At 41.1% G+C, this 22,417-nt stretch overlaps 1 protein-coding gene and 1 long non-coding RNA gene across 3 annotated transcripts in view; both read right to left on the bottom strand.

Moving 5' to 3' along the window:
- Nucleotides 1-22,417, bottom strand: part of vps50 (VPS50 subunit of EARP/GARPII complex) — a 138,808-nt gene that overhangs the window by 13,972 nt on the left and 102,419 nt on the right. For both annotated transcript variants that reach the window (XM_033042743.1, XM_033042751.1), the window contains one exon: nucleotides 20,378-20,458. In XM_033042743.1, the coding sequence (XP_032898634.1) occupies nucleotides 20,378-20,458 (81 nt within the window). The remainder of the gene's footprint in view (nucleotides 1-20,377; nucleotides 20,459-22,417) is intronic.
- On the bottom strand, nucleotides 9,657-18,714 carry LOC116986937. Its single transcript, XR_004415598.1, has 3 exons — nucleotides 18,703-18,714; nucleotides 17,828-17,829; nucleotides 9,657-9,964 (listed from the first exon to the last, which is right to left on the bottom strand). It is a non-coding gene; the product is annotated as an uncharacterized LOC116986937 (long non-coding RNA).

The following is a 22,417-nucleotide window of genomic DNA, read 5'->3' on the forward strand; positions in this document are numbered from 1 at the left end:
TAGAACTCCGAAATCTAATGTTCTTTGGATTCCAGATGGAACTGGAAAGCGGGATTACTCTAGATAGCCTTTTCATTCAGCAGACACCATAAGTCGATGGTCTCCTTAAATATCATAAATATTGAGCTTCACATAAAATGAATACCACTATAAAGCAGTCTGGATAGAGGATGTGAAATAGCCCTTGTTTGGGGATCACAATGCCAGGAGTTATTTAAAATTTTTACAAAGTTTAGAAGTCAAATACTATTATTTCCATTGGTTCTCTCGCAATAATGGATGAACATTTTCCAACATTCCTGCATTCCAAAATAAGTAAAACCAGTTGTATGCAATTATTCAGTACAAAGTACGGCGTACAATTGTAATTTTCTATACTGTACATACTTGTTTCCTTTGTAGCCGTTCTTGATACTGACAATGATTTAAAATAAACATCACCTGTCTACCACATTCTTTTCTAGCTTTATGACTTGTCTAAACAAAAGAAGACAACTTGACAAGAGCAGAACTCTTCTTTGACAGCAATGTTCACTTACCAGTGCAAACCTGTCAAAACAAATTCTGAAGTATTTGAGCAGAGAGCATATGTAAGAAGTTAAAGTGAAAAACATATCTGACATGAAAATGCTATTGAATTATGCACACGTTTACATGTGTCAAATTTGAAAGGCATTCAACTATGAAGCATAGTGAATAATGTAATAAACGGTTGAAAAAATAACCAAATAATTTTATCGTACCTCTATTAATCATTTGGAAGTGAAATAGCACAGGGATGAAAGAGGTTTTCCGACTTTGTTAACCATTTGATAAAGTTTTAGTTTAGTTTATTATTGTCGCGCGTACTAAGGTACAGTGAAAGGCTTTTTTATGCATACTAACCAGTCAAGACTAGACCTGGCAATATTAATCAAGCTGCTTACAGTGCACAGGAGGAGGATGAAGAGTATTACATTTAGTGCAAGATAGTCTGTTTAAAGATAGTTTACAGGTCTTCAATGAGGTAGATGGGAAGACAGGACGATACTCTGGCTGATGAGAGGACCATTCAGTTGCCCGATTACAGCTGAGAAGAACCTGTCCCTGAATCTGGAGGTATTGCCTAAGCACCTGACCCCGTCTGCCACTATCCCTCCCTTATCCGGTTTCACTTCTCATTGAGAACAGACTGCATGCAAACTGGAGGAATGGTACCTCATATTCCACCTGTGTAGCTTACAACCCAACACGCACAAATCCCTCATGGTCCCTCACCAGCCCAGTCAACTTACACCTTCACCCTTCTCTCTACACTCATCTCCCATTCCTAAGTCTCATATTTTCCTTTTAATTACCTCGTTCCCCTTCCCACTGTACCCTTCCACCCGTTCCCTCACTTCGATTTTACATTTCACTCCTCATCTTTCCTTATCCAACCCTTTTGTCTCATACTCACCTCTACCCTATGTCACTTTCTCCACCTATTTACCAATAACTCACCCGACTCATCTGCATCCACATATCACTTGCCTGGCTTTGGCCCGCTCCCACCTCTTTGTTCCAGCTTTCACTACCCTACTCTAATCAGGTTGAAAAAAGGTTCTGACTCAAAACATCATCTGTTCATTCCATTCACAGATGCTGCATGTCCTGCTGAGTTCCTCCAACACTTTCTTTCTTGCATTACCTACTAGCCACCATCTCAGTCCTACTTCTCACCTTTTTTTAAAAATACTCGTTATCTTCCTCCTACTCTCTGTCCTGATGCAGGTTCTCGATCTGAAATGTCGACCATCCCTCAGTCTCCACAAATGCTGCTTGATCCGCTGAAAATTTTTCAGCAATTAGTTTTTTTGCTCCAAATCCCAGCCTTTGCAGTTTCTTGTGTCTTCGTAAAAATTCCTTTGCTCCCTCCGTCCTCTTCTCCCTGCTTCCAACTTTAACTCTCTCATCAGATACTGCCAGACTTGAGTGCTTTTTATATATTCGCTGAGTATTTTCTATTGAAGCAAAACTTATTTGTCATTTCTTTTGCAAAATGAAATCAGAGGGACAGAAAGGAGAATAAACATATGCATTTATGAGCATATGTTAATGACTGCAAAACAATTTGTTGAATCAAAATGATATTCACATATAAATTTAGTTCATAATATCTCAGATTAAAATATTCTAACACCATTTATGTAAATAATTGATCGCACTATTATTACCCTCGAGTGTGCAAAGAACTGTCAGGTCTGCTGCAACTTTGCACAGCAAAACCATTGGTTATGCACTTCCAAATCAGGAAAGCAGTAATCAGGCTAGTAATTAAGAGGCAAACAATAACTTGGTTGTCCATTCGAGCTCAAAAACACAGATGTACCATTTTGCTTGTTAGTTGAATAACAAGTTCCTTGTTTTTCATTTCTCCTGCTGTGCCAAATTGGTAGCCTATTAAATAAACAACTGCAGATATTAATTTGCTGAGCTCAGTTCCTGAACTTGCATTAGCTTCCATATATCAGCCATTTATGCAGATAAAGGCAGGAAGAATTAATTATTCTTATTTTAACTTTAAAAGGAAAATTTAACAGGTAATTAACTATTTAAGATACTCTCTGCTTGTTTCACTATTAGAATGCTGAATCTCACAGTAGCATTACCTTTAAGCCTAGACTTATCTGACCTTCATCTGCCAGAGAGACAAATTAATTTGCATGCTCTACTACTACTGACGCCAGTTGTTAGCAACATCTGTTCCCTTCAAAAAAATCAGGAAATGGTCAAGAGCATTAGATACAGCAAAAGCCAGGGCCCAGATAATATCTTCGCCATAGAAATTAAAACATGCTCCACGGCTAGTTGCACCTCGCTCAATAGCTGCAACTATGTGGCAGATAATCCATTGATATTCACCAGGAACTGCTGACAGACAAGTCTGTAATTGAAGTACTCCTGAAGGTGGGCTACAGTTCAACATTTTGTTTAATGTAGGACTGACTTTGGGACATTTGCACTGTGCTTGGATTCCAGGAACTGATATAGATTGTCAAGGAGAATCTGCAGTAATAATTGCTTTCGAGAAATAAAACATAATGCTGCATAACCATCTTTTGGGCGTGGGTGGGTTCTGGCATGAAGCCCGTTATCAAGTAACTGGTCTGCATAACTTTGCATTTTGAGTTCAAAAACAAATTTATTTTCTATGCAACTTATCACAGAGAGAGAATTGGCAGAATTCTAAGCCAGCTATTGATAACATCGAGATTTATCATTGATTTTCCGTCTTCTGCCAAGTTTTTAACACATTTGCCTGTGTCTCATAATGTGATGAGAATGTTACTAAAGCCATAGCGAAGCAATAACCAGAATGAGTTCATCCTTAAACAGCTTTTAAATGGGTGGTTTCATCGGGATCTGTAATTTGCGTTTTTATCTCAGCACTGGTAGCAACCAATAAATTTGCTCAATTTTTCATTGCAGCAGATTAGTTGCTTTAAATTGATAGCTGATTATCACGTCATCGGCTAAAAAATAATTAGGATTGAAATGATAATGGAATAAAATGAAGATTTTACTTTTAATTGTAGTGCTTGGCAAGGTCAGTCCTAAAATAAAATGTTCACATAGTTAATCCTAAATATGTGCATGAAAAGTTTCATTTTCCAACCTTGTAGTGCTTTTGGAGCTGATGCAGTTCTATACATTTTATTGCCTTTTACTAACAACCATCAGAAATCATATTAGTTATTTCTAACCTTGATGACATAGTTTATCCTGAGATTTTTTACAGCAATGGGATATATGCATCAATGACCACACTAGCCTTTGTTGCCTATTCTAATAGCTCCTGAATTGAATTCAGTGGACCATTTCAGAGGACAGTCAAGAATCAACCATATTGCTAAGAATTTGGTTCACATGTACAAGAAAGCCAAATTGTACAGATAATTATAAGTGAACCAGATGGATTTTTCAAGCGCACCCTGATCTCTCCTATATTCTGTGCTTCGGACAATAAAGATAAGCATTTTATGTGTATCCCCATTGATTCTGTGCTTCGGACAATAAAGATAAGCATTTTATGTGTATCCCCATTGATCACTGGTGCTCGGCTTTCGCCGGCACCGAAGGGGTTAACCGACAGCCACTGGATAAGGCGAAAGGTGCAGATGATGGTCTCCGGCCCGTCTGGGAATGCGTTCCTCGGGAGTTGGAGCAGAGTTGAGCTGGAGTTAGCGTTTCTTCTCTGTGCTGGCTGGAAGCATGTGGCCGCCAATACTCCGGGCCGGTGTCCTGTCAGTCCAGGGTCACTCCGGACATCTTCGGCCGCCCCCGGACAGGGATGGGACACTCGGGAGGGGACGGGGACGGTAGTGAGATTCCGCTCACAAATCTGCCCTCTGGGGTTATGCAGGAGAGGAGTGCGTGGTTCACCCCTGTATAATAACCCCGTATAACCGGGGAAGGCAGCCCGAGTGAGAATGGAACCCATAAACCCAGCTGAGGGGGACCGGACCATGATTCATTAGATTGTCGCTGCTGAGATTTCTGCATGGACCAGTGGCGAAGGGAGAACTAGTGTCGCTGACTCCAGTAGCATCCTGACTACGGATGAAACGCAGGTCTGTTTACACGCAGCAGCTCAGCAGCCGAGAATGTTTATCTCCAGTGACCAATGACATGAGCATGCGCAGTCCGAATACCAAACTCACTTATTCTAGTCTCTTCACCATCTCTAGATCGGTAGTAGGATAAGAAGGCAGCTGAAATTTTTTTTAAGCTAATAGCGACAGAGATAGAAACTGCCACCACATTTACATTGTACTTGGAAGAGAACTTTAACTTTAAGTGGACACAATGGGTCAAATTGCACATCCGGTATCAGAACTTTTGATCAATCCTAATCTCATCTGCTTCACCGCCAGTATGCATGGTTTCAGTTGTTAAGCTTAGTTTTGGAATTTGTTCTCTAAACCCTTTTATCCCTCTTTTGTTGCAGAAATTGCTAAAATCAAACTCTTTTTGCCCAACTGTCCCAGTGTTTTAGTGTGGGACATTTGTCTAATCACATTTCCGTGAAATGGCTTCAGCTGGTTTGCCACGTTAAAACTTCTATTTCACTATTAGTGTTCTTTTGAAATGCCAGAACAAATTTCGCTCAGACATTTGTGATGCTGCACCTTCAGGTATGGGCTCTGCAGCTTTTGGAGGGCACAAACTGCCATCTAGTGGTAGATCTTTGCAAATGCAACAGTAACCGCTGTATTTAGAATTAAAGGATGTTCTTTTAGGAAGGAGACAAGGAGAGATGTCTTTAGTCAGAGGGTGGTGAATCTGTGGAATCCACTGTAGAGGCCAAGTCAGTGAATATTTTAAGGCAGAGATAGATAGATTTTTGATTAGTACAGGTGTCAGAGATTATGGGGAGAAGGCAAGAGAATGGGGTTAGGAGGAAGAGATAGATCAGTCATGATTGCATGGCGGAGTAGACGATGGGCCGAATGGCCTAATTTTACTCCTTTCACTTCTGACCTTATTTCCCCCCCTCCCCCCTTTCTGCTCCTCCCACACCCTAGCCATCTTGCCAGTCCTACTGTTCACATCCATGTATCATCTCTTCCACAGCCAACAATGAACCATTGTGGGCTTCAGCTTTCTTTGGCTGGCCTGGCTCCGATTTGTTCTGAACCTTTTCATAGCTCTAGTTTCCCTCCCTGGTTCAGTCTGAAGGGTTACAACCGCGAAACGTCACCTATTCCTTTTCTCCAGAGATACTGCCTGACCTGCCAAGTTGCTCCAGCATTTTGCGTCTACCTTCCGTGATTACAGATGAACTGTCCTAACAGACTGTGAGATAAGCACAGCCAATTTAATATTCCAATGTTTCAGTGTTGAGGCATTCATACCTCACCATTCTTGCTCAACCTTTTTAAAATAATCTAATAATATTCTCTAGACACAGTAATCACTATATTCTTGATGGGCAAATGCATCGTAATTAGGAAGACAAAGGATATTCTGTTTCAAATTTCAAATGAAGATCAGTCCCAAAATAAATGTTCATATGGTTAACCTTAAATATGTGCATGGACATCTTTTAACCGAGACCATGCTACAGTCCACACCAAAGTTGACTATTCCCACTGCTGCTTTAAGCACAACATTTTCTTTTCTGAAGCTACTGAAAATCTGCAGCAAATGCAGTAGATGGAACTGTCATAAACATTCAAAAATATGCTTTTGCTAACAAGGGACAATACAAAAGCAGTACAATTAAACAGGTTAGATTAATGATTAAATAGTTTCACAGCCAGTCCAAATATTATGGATGGAGATAAATAGATTGCATTGATTATGAAAATTCACATGAATAAATATGAAATTCTCTAAAAACAATTAATAGCAAGGTGTTTGAGCATTTTTTTTTCTATTACCGTACCCCCCCCCCATAATGTTTGGGACAAAGACCCATCATTTATTTATTAGCCTCTGTACTCCACAATTTGAGATTTGTAATAGAAAAAAAATCACATGTGATTTTAATAAAGGCCATTTTTATACATTTTGGGTTCACCATGTAGAAATTACAGCTGTGTTTATACATGGTTCCCCCATTTCACGGCAACATAATGTTTGAGGCACAGCAATGCCATGTAAATGAAAGTAGTCATGTTTAGTATTTTGTTGCATATCCTTTGCATGCAATGACTGCTTGAAGTCTGCGATTCATGGACATCAGCAGTTGCTGGGTGTCTTCTCTGATGATGCTATGCCAGGCCTGTATTACAGTCATCTATAGCTTATGCTTGTTTTGGGGGCTAGTCCCCTTCAGTTTTCTCTTCAGCATATAAAAGGCATGCTCAAGTGAGTTCAGATCGGGTGATTGACATGGCCACTCAAGAATTGACCATTTTTTAGCTTTGAAAAACTCCTTTGTTGCTTCAGCAGTATGTTTGGGATTATTATCTTGCTGTATAATGAACTGCCGGCCAATGGGTTTTGAGGCATTTGTTTGAACCTGAGCAGATAGGATGTGTCTATACACTTCAGAATTAATTATGCTACTACCATCAGCAGTTGTATCATCAATGAAGATAAGTGAGCCAGTACCTTCAGCAGCCATACATGCCCAGGCCATAACACCCCCACCACCGTGTTCCACAGATAAGGTGGTATGCTTTGGATCTTGGGCAGTTCTTTCTCTCCTCCATACTTTGCTCTTGCCAATACTCCGATATAAGTTAATCCTCATCTCATCTGTCCACAAGACCCTTCTCCAGAACTGTGGTTGCCCTTTTAAGTACTTATTGGCAAACTGTAACCGGGCCATCCTATTTTTGCAGCTAACCAGTGGTTTGCATCTTGCAGTGTAGCCTCTGTATTTCGTTTCATGAAGTCTCTGCGGACAGTGGTCATTGACAAATCCATACCTGACTCCTGAAGAGTGTTTCTGATCTGTCGGACAGGTGTTTGGGGATTTTATTTTATTATAGAGAGAATTCTTCTGTCATCAGCTGTGGAGGTCTTCCATGGCCTGCCAGTCCCTTTGTCATTAGTAAGCTCACCAGTGCTCTTTCTTCTCAATGATGTTCCAAACAGTTCATTTTGGTAAGCCTAAGGTTTGGCTGATAGCTCTAACAGTTTTATTCTTGTTTCTCAGTCTCATATGGCTTCTTTGACTTTCATTGGCACAGCTTTGGCCCTCATGTTGAAAAACAGCAATAAAAGTTTCCAAAGGTGATGGAAAGACTGGAGGAAAGACTAGATGCTGAGCTCTCTTATACCTGCATTAAGGAGACAATTAAACACACCTGAGCAATTAAACACCCATGAAGACATTTGTCCCAAACATTATGGTGCCCTGAAATCAAGGGGGACTATGTACAGCTGTAATTTCTACATGGTGAAACCAAAATGTATAAAAATGCCCTTTATTAAAATCTGACAATGTGCACTTTAACCATATGTGATTTTATTCTATTACAAATAAACAGCAATAAAAGTTTCCAAAGGTGATAGAAAGACTGGAGGAATGACTGGAAGAAAGGTGCTGCGAGCTCTCTTGTACCTGCATTAAGGAGGCAATTAAACACACACGAGCAATTACAAACACCTGTGAAGCCATGTGTCCCAAACATTATGGTGCCATGGAATGGGGGGATTATGTATAGACACAGCTGTAATTACTACATGGTGAAACCAAATTGTATAAAAATGGCCTTTAATAAAATCTGACAACGTGCACATTAACCACATGTGATTTTATTCTATTACAAATCTCAAATTGTGGAGTAGAGGCAAATAAATAAATGATGGGTCATTGTCCCAAACATTATGGAGGGCACAGCATATTCTAATAAATGCCTTATTTGATAAATGGCAATTTGTTAATACTTCAAAAATGTGGACATCCATCAATCAAATTTCTATTTTGCTGTGCTATCCACATTAACTTGTTCATGTTTTCTCAAGCAAAGATGGCTGCATTATCAGGAGTCTTGCAACATTTGGCACTGCTTATCTGCCTTCTAAGTTTCTTAGGTTTCATTATTACACAAGGATTATTTGAGCTGAACCCAACTTCTTTATTGCAATAACCCATTAAAAAAAAAAATTAGACCAGTATAGTTTAGATAAAACTTTTTGGACTCAGCAAGATGGCATTAATGTTACCAATAAAAAAAAAATTCAGGTAAGAGATATAAATATGTATTTAAGAGGATCGTGCGGTATCTGTTCCAACATACAATTCGGGTCTAAATTGGCACTCAATTGATAAACAGTGTGAGATAAATGGAATAGGAGATGACGAGTGTTAGATACAAATGTCTTCTGAAACAATTCAGATAACAAAAAATAACGAGTAATAATTGAGGGAGATGCTCTGGAGTGCATGAAATCACAAGACCAAATTAGAACATTAACAATTTATATTTTATCATCCAGTGTCAAGCTACATCTATAATATTTTATCTAGGAATAATTAACTGTATTATTCAATATTCTGTCACAATTATACAGGAGAATCTGGTCCATCAAATCAGTGTTCTTGAAATAGACATAGCAACATTTGAAAGCAACAAGGTTTAGAAATGATATTCAAACTCCCAGATGTTCGAGTCTATCTTGTAAGATGTGATTCCCAACCTGTTTGTTCTGAGGATATTTAACAATTATGAATCTCGGTGTCAATGTATCAGAAGGATGGAGCCATTTGGATTACGTGCAGGCAGAGGAGATTAGCATCATGTTCAGCATGGGGCCAATAGGCTGAAGGGCCTGTTCCTGTGCTGCATTGTTCGCTGTTTGAGGGCATAGCTTTAAGGTCATCAGGTCATAAGTGACAGGAGCGGAATTAGGTCATTTGGCCCATCAAGTCTACTCTGCCATTCAATCATGTCTGAACCATCTCTCCCTTCTAACTCCATTCTCTTTGCCTTCTCCCCATAATCTCGGACACCTGTACTAATCAAGAATCTAGCAATCTCTGCCTTATCCAATGACTTGGCCTCTACAGACTTCTGTGGCAAAAAAAATCCACAGATTCAACACCCTCTGACTAAAGAAATTTGCATCTCCTTCCTAAAAGAACGTCCTTTAATTGAGGCTAATGACCTCTAGTCCTGGACACTCCCACTAGAGGACACATCCTCTCCACATCCACTCTATGCAAGCCTAATATTAATGCCCACAATTCTTGAAGTTATCAGACTGAAGCAGGACACGCGAGTCATCTGGCTAATGCTTGGGCAGCTTACACCCTAGCGGTATGAATATTGATGTCTCTAACTTCAAGCAACCATTGCTTTCCCTCTCTCTCCATCCCTCCCCCCACCTAGTTCTTTGACCAGTCTGACTATCTTCCGAATTAAATGTTATCTTTGTATGCTTTGTGGTCACCTTCCCCTAGCTAATATTGATCTGTTCTACATCTTCCTTGAACTTCGTCCTCATTGATGTCTCGTTTTCACACATTACCCTTCCATATCTGTGTCTCCCATTCCCGACTCAGTCAGAAGAAGGGTCTCGACCCGAAATGTCACCCATTCCTTCTATCCAGAGATGCTGCCTGACCCAGTTACTCCAGCATTCTGTGTCTACCTCCAGCGGTATGAATATTGATTTTGTGTATAATATGATTTGACTGGATAGCACATAAACAAAGCTTTTCACTATATCTTGGTACATGTGACAATAATAAATCAATACCAAAACTAAGATACCAACTGCTCGTTCAGGATAGATGCCAACTTTCTTGTGGCATTACAAGATAATCACCGGGTGGTGCCACCAGCAGTGGCTGCCTCACCAACAGTATCTGTCCTTTCTTGTTTTTTGTTATTTTTATTATGTGTTAAAAGTATATTTTAGTGTTCCTTGGTTTGTTTTATGTGGGGGTGGGGTTGAGGGATTTTTTGTTTCAATTTCTTACCTCAACGGAAATACGATTTAAATTTTCCATATGGTATCTCCGTCCCCACTGTGGCGTAACATCGTGGAGATGGCGGCCTTTCCTGGAGAAGCACCCGGCGCTCCAAGCCGCGGGAGACTGCGGGACTTTAACATCGCGGAGTTTGCGATCCCTTTGCCGGGGATCGAAGCTCCAACCGCGGGACCTGTGGACTTTAATATCATGAAGCCCGCGGTCTTTGGTAAGAAGAGGCCGACTCGGGATATGCCGCGCGGAGAGTTTCAACCGCGAAAGTTTCAATCACCCCGACGGGGTCTTCGATCGTCGACTGCGGGGGCTTTGATCGCCCCGACTGCAGATGGTTTGATTGTCCCGACCACGGGAGAACAAAGAGGAAGAAGTTTGAACTTTATTGCCTTCCATCACAGTGAGGAATGTGGAATTCACTGTGGTGGGTGTTTATGTTAACTTTTATGTGCTTGTGTGTCTTGTTGTTTTTCACTTAGTATGGCTGTATGGTAACTCAAATTTCACTGTACCTTAACTGGTACATGTGACAATAAACTGACCTTGAAACCTTGAGCTTGAAACCTTGATTACAAGATGTTTATTGAAATAATTGACCAGATCATCTGTATTTAGAGGTTGGCTCAGAGATCAATATTTTCTTGCTGACAATATTTATCCCACAACCAATCTCTAAAAACATATGATCCGATCAGTTATTTCCTTTCTATATTTGGGATCGTACATAGGGCAAACTGCCCACCAGCTTTCTTGCGTTAAAACAATGATCACCTTGCAAAACAAAAAGTAAATGTGTCTAAAGTACACACCCAGGGGGGGAACGTTTAAAGGAGATTTGCAGGGTAAGCTTTTGGTTTGTTTTTATACATATGGGTGGGTGTCTGAAACACAATATCAGGTATGGAGGTGGAAGCAGATGTGTTTTGGCATTTAAGAGGTTTATAGATCACACATGGATATACAGGAAATGGAGGGATATACAGTGCATTCAGAAAGTATTCAGACCCCTTCACTTGTTCCACATTTTGTTACGTTACAGCCTTATCTTAAAGTGGATTAAATTATTTTATTTTTCATCAAGCTACACACAATACCCCAGAATAAAGAAGCGAAAACAGGTGTTTAGAAATTTTTGCAAAATCATTAAAAAGAAACAACTGAATTATCACAATCATAAGTATTCAGACCCTTTGCTATGACACTCAAAATTGAGCTTAGGTTCATCCTGGTTCCATTGATTATCCTTGAGATGTTTCTACAACTTGATTGGAGTCCACCAGTGGTAAATTAAATTGATTGGACATGATTTGGAAAGGCACACACCTGTCTATAAAATGTCCCACAGTTGACAGTGCATGTCAGAGCAAAAACCAAGCCATGAAGATGAAGATGAAGGAATTGTCTGTAGACCTCCTAGACAGGATTGTGTCGAGACACAGATCTGGGGAAGGGTATAAAACAATTTCTGCAGCATTGCAGGTCCCGAAGAGCACAGTGGCCTCCGTCATTCCTAAATGGAAGAACTTTGGAACCACTCTTCATAGAGCTGGCCGCCCGGCCAAACTGAGCAATCGGGGGAGAAGGGCCTTGGTCAGGGAGGTGACCAAGAACTAGATGGTCACTCTGACAGAGCTCCAGATTCCTCTGTGGAAATGGGAGAACCTTCCAGAAGGACAACTAGATCTGCAGCACTCCACCTATCAGGCCTTTATGGTGGAGTGGCCACTCCTCAGTAAAAGGCACATGACAGCCGGCTTGGAGTTTGCCAAAAGGCACCTAAAGGACTCTCAGACAATGAGAAACAAGATTCTCTGGTCTGATGAAATCAAGATTGAACTCTTTGGCCTCACTGCACCGCCAATCACCTGGCCAATACCATACCTACGTTGAAGCATGGTGGTCGCAGCATCATGCTGTGGGGATGTTTTTCAGCGGCAGGAACTGAGAGACTAGTCAGGATAAGCTGATCGGAGCAAAGTACAGAGAGATCCTTAATGAAATGTTTAAGAAGGAACTGCAGATGCTGGAAAAATGCATCTATAGAGCGAAGGAGATGGGCAACATTTCGAGCCTGAAGAAGTGTTTCGGCCCGAAACGTTACCTATGTCCTTCGCTCCATAGATGCTGCTGCACCCGCTGAGTTTCTCCAGCATTTTTGTGTACCTGTGATCCTTGATGAAAACCTGCTCCAAAGCGTTCTGGACCTCAGACTGGGGCGATGGTTCACCTTCCAACAGGACAATGACCCTAAGCACACAGCCAAGACAATGAAGGAGTGGCTTTGTGACAAGTTTGGGAATGTCCTTGAGTGGCCCAGCCAGAGCCGGACTTGAACCTGATAGAACATCTCTGGACCTGAAAATAGCTGTGCATCCATGCTCCCCATCCAACCTGACAGAGCTTGAGTGGATCTGCAGAGAAGAATGGGAGAAATTACCCAAATACAGGTGCCAAGCTTGTAGTGTCATACCCAAGAAGACTTGAGGCTGTAATCGCTGCCAAAGGTGCTTTAACAAAGTATTGAGTAAAGGGTCTGAATACTTACGTAAATGTGATATTTCAGTTACTTCTTTTTAATTTGCAAAAATTTCTAAATACCTGTTTTGATTTTTTATTATAGGATATTGTGTGTAGATTGATTATATTTTAAAAAAAAAGAATTTAATCCATTTTTAGAATAAGGCTGTAGTGTAACAAAATGTGGAAAAGTGAAGGGGTCTGAATACTTTCTGAATGCACTGTACATCACAGACAGGCAGAGAACAATAACTGGCGTCATGTTCAACACAAACATTATGGGACGAAGGGCCTGTTCTTGTGCTGTTCTGTTCCATGATCTATGATTTGTTAAATGTGTTGAATTAATACTGAATCAAAGTGTCGGCTTGGAATGTAACTCGGTGATGGTAGAGTTGTGTGGTTATGTGGCCCATAATAGTTTTGAGAAAGACAGAGTAGCAGCTGGAGAGATAGAGTAAAGTCACAGGGAGGTGTGGGAAGATACCTGGTAACGGAGAGGGTGAAGAAAGCGGTTAACAGTTGGAGAGAGGGGACAGAAAATCAGACTGAGTTAGCTGAGCAACAGGTGTTGGTCACAGTTCAAGGACAAGTAGGAGGTAGCATTAGAACTGAAGGTTGTTAAGGTACGCAAACAGTTAATGTGGGCGGATGTGGAGGTGGTTGCGGTGCTGAATTCACACATTGGTCAACTTGATAGTTTGTTAAGCCTGAATAAAATATTATTGCTTCACCTATCCTACAAAATGGATTCCCCAGCAGTGTATAAATAATGGTCAAAGGACTGGCTGCTGTCTATAATACTTAAATGATCAATCCATATACCACAAATAGATCAGCTGCCTGCCTATATTCCTGTCTCGGTTAAAACCAGAAACTGTATGTTTAGTTGCATTTCCAATACTTAACACATTTGCTTCATGATGACTTCAACGATCAGCTTTGGAAAATCCATGTTCAGTTCTCCTTTAGACGTTATATTGGTTTCTTGTCAAGCAGTTTGTGAAAGTTGACAAAATGTGTAGGAAAGAACTGCAGATGCTGGTTTAAATCAAAGGTAGACACAAAATGCTGGAGTAACTCAGCGGGACAGGCAGCATCTCTGGAGAGAAGAAATGAATGACGATTCGGGTCGAGGCCCTTCTTCAGACTGATGTCAGGGGAGTGGGCGGGGCAGAGATAGAATGTAGTCAGAGACAGTAAGACTGGTGGGAGAACTGGGAAGGGGGAGGGGATTGGGAGAGGGAAAGCAAAGGCCAGTTGAAGTTAGAGAAGTCAATGTTCATACCACTGGGGTGAAAGCTACCCAAGCGAAATATGAGGTGCTGTTCCTCCAATTTGTGCTGGGCCTCACTTTGACAAAGGAGGCACAGGACAGAATGGTCAGATTGGGAATGGGAGGAGGAGCTAAAGTGTTGAGCAACTGGGAGATCAGGTAGGTTAAGGCGGAGTGAGCGGAAAACGATCAGCAAAACGATCGCCGAGCCTGTGCTTGGTCAGGCTGACGTACAGAAGTTGACACCTGGAACAGCAGATACAATAGATGAGGTTGGAAGAGGTGCAAGTGAACCTCTGCCTCATCTGAAAAGACTGTCAGGATCCTTGGATGGAGTTGAGGGGGGAGGTAAAGGGACAGGTGTTGCATCTTCTGCGGTTGCAGGGTAAAGCACCTGGGGAGAAGGTGGTTTGGGTGGGAAGGGACGAGTTGACCAGGGAGTTGCGGAGGGAACGGTCTGGGGAAAGCAGAAAGTGGTGGAGATGGGAAGATGTGGCCAGTAGTGCGATCCCATTGGAGGTGGCAAAAGTGTTGGAGGATCATATGCTGTATGCGACGGCTGATGGGGTGGAAGGTGGACAAGGGGGACTCTTCCTTGCGAATGGGAGGAGGGGGAACAAGAGAGAGATGCGGGATATCGAGGAGACCCTAGTGAGAGCCTCATCTATAATGGAAGAGGGGAACCCCTGTTTCCTTAGGAATTAGGACATCTCCGATGAAAGTTGCCTTGTGGACAGTTGTGATCAACCTGCTTCAGTACTGCTTTCTTCTATGTTAATTTGTTTCTTTTTTTACACGCTCGTAAGACAAAAGTAGATCTAAACACTCAACTTCAATTTACGATTCTATTAGTTCAAACCTTCTTTGAACATCAACTTACTTGCCTTTGCTCCAAACCAATGATAGCCCTAACTAACAAAATCCTAATAATCTGTTTTGTCAATTTATAATGAAATGAACATCCATGTGATTTGGGATAGAGTTCTTAATTTCTACTAACCTTTTAGAGGAGAAATACTCTTATGTTTTTTCTCCCCTTGTACTTCAGGTGATACCCATGCAGAGATCCCCATTAGGAATAAGCAGTTTTGACTCTTTTACTTCATTTAACAATTAGTATATGTTAGAATTCTTTGGTTTGATTAGTTGCTCAACCAATTTATACTAGAGATTCTATAGAGTGAACGTCCGATATCAGGAACAAAAAATTTCTGTCAGAAATGGCAAGATTTTTGATGACAGTTTGTTGAGGCCAATTTATCAAGATTTTAAAATCTGAGCCATATTTAAGTAATTTCATTTTCACTCGGCAAAATACATATAATTAGAACCTAATTCATCTTTTATGAACCAGAAAACCTGCAATCAATTAGCTAGACTATGGCTTTACTGTCAACTAAGTTTTCTCATTTTCGGTGTAAAGAAAATTGTTGTCATAATTTAAGCAAAATGTGAACAGCTGGAATAGTTGATACTTAGTCGAACTGTTATTTGTCTCTCAGCTGTAATCATGAGTAAACTACGTGTTCGGTTATAGTATTGCTTCATGTTTATTTTACATTAAAAACAGATAGTGACTGGTGTATGCAGAGAATCAGATGACATTCTGCTAATTAACACAATCAAGCAAGCAGTGCAACTCTGCAAGGAGTTGAAATGGAAATAATCCTTTCCTTTTAGTAACTCAATGATTTTGCAATGGTATACATACTGCTTGTCTGATTAAATAATTTAAACCAAATTTCAATAAACAAAAATAGGTTTTTACGTTTAATAGTCGCTTGATAGGAAAACTGGATATTCATGTTAGCGCTTATAAAGATTTTGGTCATTAGCATGCAATTACAATTATTTTGCCCCATACTTTTCTCATTCTACATTTTTTTTTGGGAAGATTTAAGTTTTGGAATATTGAAGTTGTGACTGACAACTGTGAATAAATTACTTTGACGAAGAAAAAGTTGGATAAGTGGTTAAAATCCAATATTTTCCCTCTATCTTTTGCCTCAAATCCTATTTCAAGATTTCTGTTCTCATCTTACTCAGCCATAAACAGCAGTAGGAAATTGGCCAGTTGCTCCCTCAAGCCTGCTCCACGATTCACTAAGATCATGACTGATCTAACCTTGGCCTCATGTTAATGAATGCAGTACCATCTCTTTTTACAACTTTAAACACCAATCAGGTCATCTATTAATCCTTTCTATTCCAAAATATTCCAAATTTGTATTCCATCATTGCAAACAGCATTATATCTCTGTTGTGAACACCACTTCTATTCTCAAAGTGTGTTACTGATGTGTGGAGACCAAAACTGTCAGCAGTCCTTAGCCTTTCATATTTTACACAAATTATAAATTATGAGCATTGCTTCGACTCCAAAGAATCCAGATTTGTAGTGTGTGTACTCCACAGGAAGTAAAGGATTATATTTTTTTGCTCGGATAATCTTTTTCAAGTTGATCGGAGCCTCTGACACTATTCTTTGAGACATCTTCTTTAATGCAACAGTTTCAAAGGCCTCATTCTTGCTTGCAAAACAAGGCATGGTTTAACAATTTTATTATACCACCTCATATACAGACTATCCTGACTGTCAAATAGAAGAGCACAATATACGTAGGCCAATGGGACAGACCTAAAAATCAGAAAGCCAATTAAAAAATATAAAGATTTAAAATAAAAACAAAAAATCTTTTGAAATACTTAGAATTAGTATATATCACCTACCTATAGAAGAAGTATATTATAGATGTAAGTATATTTACAAGCTCTTCGGCCCATCATGTTGATGCCTAACATCGATGGTCATTTAAAGTAGTTTTCTACATAGACATTAGCAAGGACTTTGACAAAGACCTGCATGGTAGACTGGTCCGGAAGGTTAGATCTCATGGGATCCAGGGTGAGCAAGCAAATTGGATACAAAATTGGCTTGGTGGTAAGAATCAGAGGGTGGTAGTGGAGGGTTGTTTTACAGATCGGAGACCCGTGACTAGTGGTATGACACAAAGATCATTTCACCCAGAATTGTGAATATGTGGAATTTCACCCAGAGAGTTGTGAATCTGTGGAATTATCTGCCACAGGGGCAGTGGAGGCCAATTCACTGGATGTTTTCAAAAGAGTTAGATTTAGCTCTTAGGGCTAATGGAATAAAGGGATATGGGGAAAAAGCCAGAAAGGGGTGCTGATTTTGGATGATATGCCATAATCATATTGAATGGTGGTGCTGGCTCGAAGGGCCGAATGGCCTACTTCTGCACCTGTTTTCTGTGTTTCTATGTTGGGTCCACAGTTGTTTGTTATCTACATTAACTATTTTGATGAAAATGTAGTTGACATGGTTAGTATGTTTGAGGATGGCATCAAAGTTGGTGACATTGTTGACAGTGTAAAAAGTAATAAGTAATTTCAGAGGATCTAACATAACTGGGAAAATGAGCCAAGTAATGACATGGTGATGCATTCTAGCAAGTTAAATAAGGGCAGGACTTACACAGAGCCCTGGAGTGTGATGATCAACAGAGAGATCTTGGAGTTCCAGTACATCTTTATACTTATAAAACTCTGATCTTGGATGTGTGTGTGTGTGTGTGTGTGAGAGATGTTCGTGTGCGTTTCACATCTCTTCGAAAACAGGACGCGCTAATGGTGACATTTTTACATATTCCGATAGAGATTTATGCCATGATGTCAAAAATCGCCTTATCTGAAAATTTAATGCATGATTTCTCGAGATTTATGAAAATGTTCAAATATTTCAAATAACTCGGAAAATAAACGAGATTGTCTCGCTAACGACGTCACAATAGCTTTGCTCCTCGCGGCCTGCTGCGCTGTGTTCCGCGCGCAGTGAGTGATGTCACCTCCCTCCACCCCGGTTCTTCAAAAGACGCAGAAAGAACGAGCAGTGGGCTCTGTACTGCAGCTCCCGAGCGCTTCCGAGGGCACGAGCGCTTCGGAGCTCCAGAGCGCTTCGATCGCAGGAACTTGGGGAATCATGACGCCTTTTCCTCGCTGGTGATCCAGATCCCACCTGGCGATCTCTGGCTATCACGGGGGACGACCTCCTTTCCGTCTCTCCCGCCCGATCGTCTGTCACGTGGGTGGGTGTGCTTCCCCTCGCGGAAGCCACGATCGGCCGGCCCTCCGCTGCATGGAGAGTGGTCCTACCTGCTCACCGTCCGCGTGCATGGTGGGGAGGCCGCTGCCGCGGGCCGATCCTGGCTCGACGCCCGCCCTGCTTCCCGCGGCCTCCCTCGAGCCCACGTCCGCCTGCAGCCTCCCTCGGGTCGACGATCGCCCGCCACCTCGCTCGGGGTCTTTGGCTCGACGCCCGCCCACGGGTCCACAGCCGCCCGCAGCCTCGCTCGGGCCCGGCACCCGGTGGGGAGGCAGCTACTCTACGGCCTGGGTAAGTGCTGCCTCCACCCCACCTCCCCCCCCCCCCCCCCATCTCTACCGCCTCGCACTCCCTCTCTACCCCCTCCTTCTCTACCTCCCTCTCTGCCCCCCCCCCATCCTCTCTCTCTGCCCCCCTCCCTCCCTCTCTTCCCCCCCTCCCTCCCTCCCTCTCTGCCCCCCCTCCCTCCCTCTGCCACCCCTCCCTCCCTCCGTCTGCCCGCCCCCTCCCTCCCTGCCCCCCCCTCCCTGCTTCTCTGCCCCCCCCCTCCCTGCTTCTCTGCCCCCCCTCCCTGCTTCTCTGCCCCCTCTCCCTGCTTCTCTGCCCCATCCAACTCAGTATCCTGTACCTGCCTTTTCTCTATACCCCCTGATCCCTTTAGCCACAAGGGCCACATCTAACTCCCTTGTGGCAGAGAATTCCACAGATTCACCACTCTCTGTGTGAATTTTTTTTTCTCATCTCGGTCCTATCCTTGACTGTGACCCTATGATTGTGTCATAAAACAACATAAAAATTTACAGCAAAAAATGGAAATCAACCAGTTGTTTTAGTTGCTATATTGGTTTGAACTTGCAACAAGTGAGTAATCCTCAGACTTGGATGGAGGTTATATCTTGCATCTAGTCTGACAAACCCCTTAAGAATTTTGTAAGTTTTTATAAGATCCTCCCTCAATCTTCTAAATTCCAGCGAGTACAAGCCGAGTCTATCCAGTCTTTCTTCATATGAAAGTCCTGCCACCCCAGGAATCAGTCTGGTGAACCTTCTCTGTACTCCCTCTACGGCAAGAATGTCTTTCCTCAGATTAGGAGACCAAAACTGTACGCAATACTCCAGGTGTGGTCTCACCAAATAAACCAAATAAATCTCACCATATAAACCACAAACAGCAAAGGTATCAGCACCGATACCAGAGGCATACACTCATCACGGGCCTGGAGTCCAAAGAACATCCTTCCTCACACACCCTCTGCTTCCTTCCATGAGGTCAATTCTAAGTTCAATTTGCTGGCTCAGCCTGGATTCCACATGATCTAATCTTCTAGAGGAGCCTATCATGCAGAACCTTATCAAAGACCTTGTTGCAGTTCAGATAGACAATGTCTACTGCCTTGCCCTCGTCAACTGTTACCTTTTCCAAAAATGTAAACACATTTATTAGACATGATCTCCCACGTACAAAAGCATGCTGACAATCCCTAATCTACATGCATATATATCATATATTTCAGCCTTCCATTCTAGATAATAGTTCAGTCACCTCATCAGAAAACCTTGCAGCAGATGACCATTTTTCCTTAAAAAGACGAATACGGTACCCAATTATTTCTATTTTTTATGCACGTTTGATTTCTAACTTCTTCCAAGTTTTGGCAAAAGATCACTGATCTGAACTGTGAACTGACTCTCTTGCTGATGCAGGCAGCTCTGTTGAGTATTTTCAGCACTTTTTTGATTTTATAAAAAAGGATTGCCAACACTATTTACAGGTGTACAATTAGTGAGTTGATTGAACACTGAATGATGGAATCAAGGCTTGATTTTAAGCCTCCAAATGAAACATGAAACCAATTTTGTAATCTCTGAAATTACAAAAGATTGCGCCTGTTTATGAACAATCACCTGAGACAACAAGCTAAAAAGGTTGGAAAATCCATAATTCATTTACTATCCACAGCTACTAATTTCATGAGTACAAATCTCTTACAATGTTGGAAATCATTTGTTAATTTAACTGAAGCAATAATTCAGAAATCCACCTCCTCACCAGATCGATAAGATTTTCTTGTATTCTACTCAGTGTGGTCCGTAGTCTGCTGCTGATTAGTCCTAGTCCTGTGGACTCGTACTGAAAGCAAATAATAGAGAATGCAGGTCAGGTATTTCATTATCGGAGGTACTGTATTTATGTCATAATATTGTTTATTCTAACAAATAATAATAAATACAATTTAATCTTCTAATAAAAAATATGATTTATCAGATTCCATTTAATAGTTATTCAAATTTTTGCAAAATGCCATTAATGCAGTGCATTGTCAATGCTCTTCAAATATTTCATTTAGGAACACTACAAAATTCACCCATGCAAATTCAAAATATTTTGTTTGTATCATTCGAACAAACTAAAGTACGATCAGGTATGTTACCTCAATCAATGTCCATCTTTATTTTAACTCCACAGCCCAAAATATTGGCTCTCCTGAATATTGTCTTTGAAATCAAATTATGAAACAAAATGGAACTCAATACATCCAAACTTAATACACTTATACAGAATTACCCTTTCAAAACATTTGGCCATTCAAATATAACACGGACTAAATCTTTAATGACTGGATACTACCCCAATTTCTCTCATAAAACTATTTCAGGTCAAATAACTGAGCAAATCCAAATAGGTTGAGCTGTAAGGCAGCAGGTCTATCAGCAGTGCCATTGCATTGCTCTAGGTAAGTTCACAAGTTTGTGAGGTTCTATCAAAATAAATGTTGGAGGTGTAACAGCAGTGCATTTTTCTGATTGTTTGCACAATAGCCATGGTATGTTGGTGAGGGAGAGTGATGAAGCAGGCGATTGTCTCTTCACTGCATTGCCCAGGATTGTATGGACTTGGATGTTGTTCAATTATGTGCATTCAGGTGAATGGAAAACATGCCATCATAATTCTGAGCTCAAGTGGGAGGTACAGATGTGATGAAAAAGATTTCTTGATGCAATAACATTGTGGGATCCATGGTCAATATTGAGTACTGCCATGACTACTCCCTCCCAATTCCCGTGTGCTGATGTATCTGGCATTTTCTTCTGCTTGGGAGCTAAGACATACACAGAAAAAGTAATAAACAAGTCGTGGATGCTGGATGAAAAGTATGATTCTGTATTTATGTACATCAGAAGGTTGAAGAAATGGATTGAGACTCTTCTCCAAATTTCAGCATTTCATATGTTCCCGTACAAGACTTTACAAATATATAGGGCTGAATGTGTTTTTCATATACAAATCTAGTGTCTAGGTGAGCGCTTACTGCATAACATGGATTTTGGTACAATTGAATAACTTGCATGTCCAAAGGATGCTGAATTAATCACAATGGTGTGACCCTGAAGTCATGTACAAACTAGAGCAGAAACTATGTGAACCACAAGGGATTTTACAACACTCAGATAATTTCACGGTCATTAAGCCTTACAATTAACTGAATTTAAATTTGCCATCTGCCACGCTGGGATTTGAACTAATTTCTCCAAGTCACTGGGCTGCATTATGAGTTCACTGACATAATCCGTCTTCAATGTCCCAGTATCTTCTATTTCTTCTGGTTTATCTTTTAGTTCTCATTTAATCAAATGATTTCACTACTGCAATTTAACCATTTGTTAATGCACAAAGCACTAAAAGTCATAATGAGCTATTTACTGTGCATGACTGGATGCATTGCTGCTCGTCCACAACCTCAGGTATTTGTGAAAATATTCTATACCAGAAATATCAGCAGCCACGCATGCCCTGGCTGCTTGATCTATGCACATGCGTTCACTGTTTATAATGCGGTAAGTGGGTAATCAAAGCAGTCTTGTGGACTGACCAGATACAGCGCTCTCCATAATGTTTGTGACAAAGACCCAACATTTCTTTATTTGCCTCTGTGCTCCACAATTTGAGATTTGTACTAGAAAAAAAAAATCACATGTGGTTAAAGTGCACATTGTCAGATTTTATGAGAGGTATTTTTACACATTTTGGTTTCACCATGTAGAAATTACAGCTGTGTTTATACAGTCTCCCCTCATTTCAGGGCACCAT

The sequence above is a fragment of the Amblyraja radiata genome, chromosome 2, assembly GCF_010909765.2.
Source record: "Amblyraja radiata isolate CabotCenter1 chromosome 2, sAmbRad1.1.pri, whole genome shotgun sequence".
Taxonomy (NCBI): Eukaryota; Metazoa; Chordata; class Chondrichthyes; order Rajiformes; family Rajidae; genus Amblyraja; species Amblyraja radiata.